General features: G+C 28.1%; 1 protein-coding gene across 1 annotated transcript; it reads right to left on the bottom strand.

Annotated features, from left to right (window-relative positions):
- Nucleotides 1–2,663: 2,663 nt before the first annotated feature.
- Nucleotides 2,664–3,785, bottom strand: LOC114380014 (MLP-like protein 423). Its single transcript, XM_028338899.1, has 2 exons — nt 3,512–3,785; nt 2,664–3,183 (listed from the first exon to the last, which is right to left on the bottom strand). The coding sequence occupies exons 1-2, from the start codon at nt 3,696–3,698 to the stop codon at nt 2,909–2,911; spliced, it is 462 nt and encodes a 153-aa protein (XP_028194700.1). The 5' UTR covers nt 3,699–3,785; the 3' UTR covers nt 2,664–2,908.
- Nucleotides 3,786–4,184: the final 399 nt, after the last annotated feature.

Below are 4,184 nucleotides of genomic sequence, written 5' to 3'. Positions count from 1 at the left end.
TTATTCTTCTCCTTAAATATATTTATGAAATTATGTTTATTAATGAAAATAAACACAAATTTCACCAAGTATTTATTAGAATTTCCTTTGTGAGTTGTGAATCATCATTGGATCCTTAAAAATGATATTCAATTCTTACTAACGATGTTTAATTCTTACTGTTTCAAAATTATTACCTGATACACCAGCGAAAGTCCCATTAAAATGCTACTAACAATATACTCCATTTATCTACCAGAATTGAGATGGAGACAATACGATATACTCCTATCTAAATGCTATCATATATTTATCAGCTATCTTATTCATTAAGCATTTTTAATTAATCATAGCTAGTTTATAAGCTTCAACTTCTACCTTTTAACTTAAAAGTTTTTAGCTATCTTATCGGTATGGTGAAACAACACACCTTGAATATTTAATGCTTAAAAGAATGTGACAATATTTTTTATTATTAATGTTTCTATTATTTTTAAGGGATTCAAGTAATTTATTTTGAATTTTAACTTATTTTATCCTTGAATTAAATTTAGTCATTTTGAATTAATCAAATAATGATTTATAGATTAATATGACTTGAAATCTACGTAAAAATATTAGAATTATCATGTTCAATCTATCTAAAATTTATTAACTAGAAAGTTGAATATAATCAGTAAATAACAAGTAGATTAAAATTTATTAAATAAAAAATTAAAACTCTTTTCATTTGATATAATTTTACATGAATGTTATCTAATTATAAAGAATATGTAAGAAAAGGTAGAGTTTAATTTTGATGCATTTTTAATGTAAATATTTTTACATTATCAACTATTTAATTACAATATTATATATTTTAAAGTAATTAATATAAAAGAAAATAATTTTGAATTATATCAAAATTTATATTTAGATGATAATGCAAAAAAATAAAAATCAAACTAGCACGTATTTGAATTACGTAAAAAAAAATATCTCTAGCATTCTATATCTATGTATTCCAAATAAATTAAAATAATTTACAATTTATACAAACACAAAATTAAATATTTGGGTTAAATATAACTTCTATAATAAGTTTAATGGTTATGCACGGAAAATATCGAATCACAAATCTATATCATTTAACTCATTAGGCTTCTCCGTAAAAAAAAAACAAAAACCTCATTAGGCTTTAATATGTGTAACCACATATATAAGCAAAATGCTATCTAAAAACTATCTAAAGGAAAAACTATTCTAAAAGATCAATTAAAAGATTAACTATTTTAAATGGTAAACTAAGGAACGTTATTAGTACAACAATCGACTTATTTTCTATTTTTTTTTCTTTTCACTTTATTATTTTAATATATCTTTGTTTCATAAACAAAACAAAGTGTTAGGGATAACATCACAAATAAAGTTTAAAATAAAAATTAGGAGGTATCCTTAAAAATAGTGAGAATAAAAAGAAAGGCCCAATATATTCAGGTTTAACGGATTTAAAACTTTTTTTGACTGCCCGGATTTAAAACTTAAAATACGATTTTTTTTTTTCTGTCTGAAAAAGATATACGTCAACTTTAATTTCTAAAATATACTTTTTTAACTGAATTAGCTCTCTGGGTTTTAATATTGGGCCAAAAATAGCACATGGAGTAAGTGAGCTCTGTCACTTGGACCAAAAATACTTAAGACCTTATGGAGCAACACCACGAGGCAATTGTTTGCTACAACTCCATAATTACTTCCTGCACCTTTCCAAGGTTGGAATGCATAATCTAATTTTACATTTTGAATTAGGTGAAAAAACAAATCTTATGATGATTAGTCTATGTATCATCATATTATCCTTGAATAATTATTAGGATTTGCTTAATAGTGATGGTTTAGATAGTTTATACTAGGAGTGTTTAGAATCGGGCCAAACTGCTATAAACCACGAAATCAATAAAAAAAACTTTACACAACATTTGATGTTCAAAATTTATTACCGGCCTACCAAAAAAATTGTATTATGCTTGACATATACTAACACCAATAAAATATACTCCGCATTATAATATTGACGTCTTAGGTTGTTTTATACCGTCTAAGAAAAGTCAATAAATAGATAAAAGATAATAATTTTATAAAATTAATCTTATCATCATTAATTCATTTTTATTTTTGTAACACATAATTAATATTATAAGGGATATAAGTAAAAAAAAGTAATTAATACAGCATTAAAAAGCTAAAATAATATTTATTTTGAAACAATTTTTTTCCTTATACAATAATTATTTTGATAATGTTCCACAGAAATAACCCCAGAAATTAGGCAAATTAAGGTGAAAATAAAGAACTATTGACGGACGGTTAACATTTTAACTGCTGTTACATAATTAATGAGAGTCATGGTGGTTAATCTTGTCTTCGTAAATTTACAATTATTGCATAAATTCCATTGCCAGTCGTACATGTACGATTGTTACATAATTAATTACCACTTGTTTTCATATTTTTTAAATGAGATACCAATTAAAACATGAAGATATTATTAAAAAAAATATATTAATGTCTTGTTGATTTTTTTTAGAGGAACCTATTATATCCCCCATATGGGTAAACCTGTGAGTGATCAGATCGACGTGGTTTAGATAGCTTGAGGTACGCATACATTAATATGTATATAGAAAGAGAACCACACACTTCAATTCACATACTAATGCTCAAACTAAATAAATGGGTTCTCGATCAGAACTACCACATATATAGAACAACATGACTCTTTAATTAGTCCAACAACAAGCAAGGACGAAAGACACATGATACTGCAACATTATATTAGATAAGGTATGGTACAAGTACAACCATATTATTTAATAATAGTCCATAATACATGCACAGATTAAAACATTAGCCATTATTAATTAAGAGGCATGCATAGAATAGAACCTCTCTATGCGTTGGCTTGAACATAGGCATCGACCTCTAGGAAATTCTTGACTGCAAAATCTTTGACAAGGGTTGGATCAGAAATATCATGGCTAACCTTTTCGTACGCAGCACTCCACTTCACCTCGCATCCATCGCCAATTGGAGTCACTGAAATGTCTCCCTTGAATGTTTTGTAGTGCTGGAGGAGTTCCCCATCAATGATAGTGTACGACACTACCTTCTTTTCCTCATCAACAGCCTCAATCTTCTCAAAGGATGATTTCACAAGTGGTGAACCTGGATCAATACATACATGAGGTTATATCATGGTTTTAAGAAGCTAAAGGGGGTTCATAATTCTAGGCATAGCTTAGTTCATCAGTGAAAGTTGGACTGTATGTAAAAAGTATTATAATTAGTGTGAACGTAAAATTGACTGCATTGAATCCAATCTCGTTATAAAACTAGAGAAAAGTAGGCATGTTAAATTACTAGTACATGCATTAGAGAAGAAGAAAGTAATCCAATGAGATCGGCCTAGTGGTGAGAGTTAGGATAGATGCATGTGACATGCTAGGGTTTGATCCATATTAGTACTATCTTTGGGAAGCATGCATGTTTCTACCTTCACCATAACTTATGTGGCGGATAGAACCAGGAGACTTGCCATCACCCTCAAGAACCTCAATGCTTTTGTAATCATGTGGGAAGGCCTTAGGGAATATTTCAGTAGAATTCCTAAGGGTTTGCCAGTACTTGTCTGCGTTGGACTTGAGATCAATGTCAACCTCAAGCTTTCCACGGGTAGCCATGGCTATCAACTACAAAGAAAATTATCAAAATGTAGGTATAGTATAAAATAGATTATTGATATATATGCTGTGAGAACATGAGATATCGATCAGGTATATATATATATAATTTTATCTACAAAGTTGCAAACAATACTTGTGATTCAGGACAAAGGCTATAAATTCATTAGTTACTAGTTCAACTACCAATTTATTAAGATGCATCTAACTCTTTTCGTGTCAAGTCATATCCACTCAATGCTCTGATGTCGAAAACACGATAGTTTCTGAATCTTTATCATAATTACCTTTCAATTTAGGAATATTGCAGATTTGGAAGTCATTTTCTTTAAAAATATGTTTTTTTTATGGATGATTGTCATTTTGTTACTCTTGAAAATATTAGTTATACTTTTAATATGATAAATAATTTGAAATATCATTTATATTAAAACACGATAAAAAAAAAAGAAAGAAATATATCACTTCTGGATTTAAGAGTGCTGA

The sequence above is a fragment of the Glycine soja genome, chromosome 2 (assembly GCF_004193775.1).
Source record: "Glycine soja cultivar W05 chromosome 2, ASM419377v2, whole genome shotgun sequence".
Taxonomy (NCBI): Eukaryota; Viridiplantae; Streptophyta; class Magnoliopsida; order Fabales; family Fabaceae; genus Glycine; species Glycine soja.
The sequence above is the reverse complement of the archived record's forward strand: the minus strand, read 5'-3'. Positions and strand labels throughout refer to the sequence as shown.

Coding starts and splice junctions, on each gene's coding strand:
- LOC114380014 (XM_028338899.1), bottom strand. CDS start 3,698: ATGGCTACCCGTGGAAAGCTTGAGGTTGACATTGATCTCAAGTCCAAC. Junction 3,184..3,511: donor CCACATAAGTTATGGTGAAG/GTAGAAACATGC, acceptor GTATTGATCCAG/GTTCACCACTTGTGAAATCA.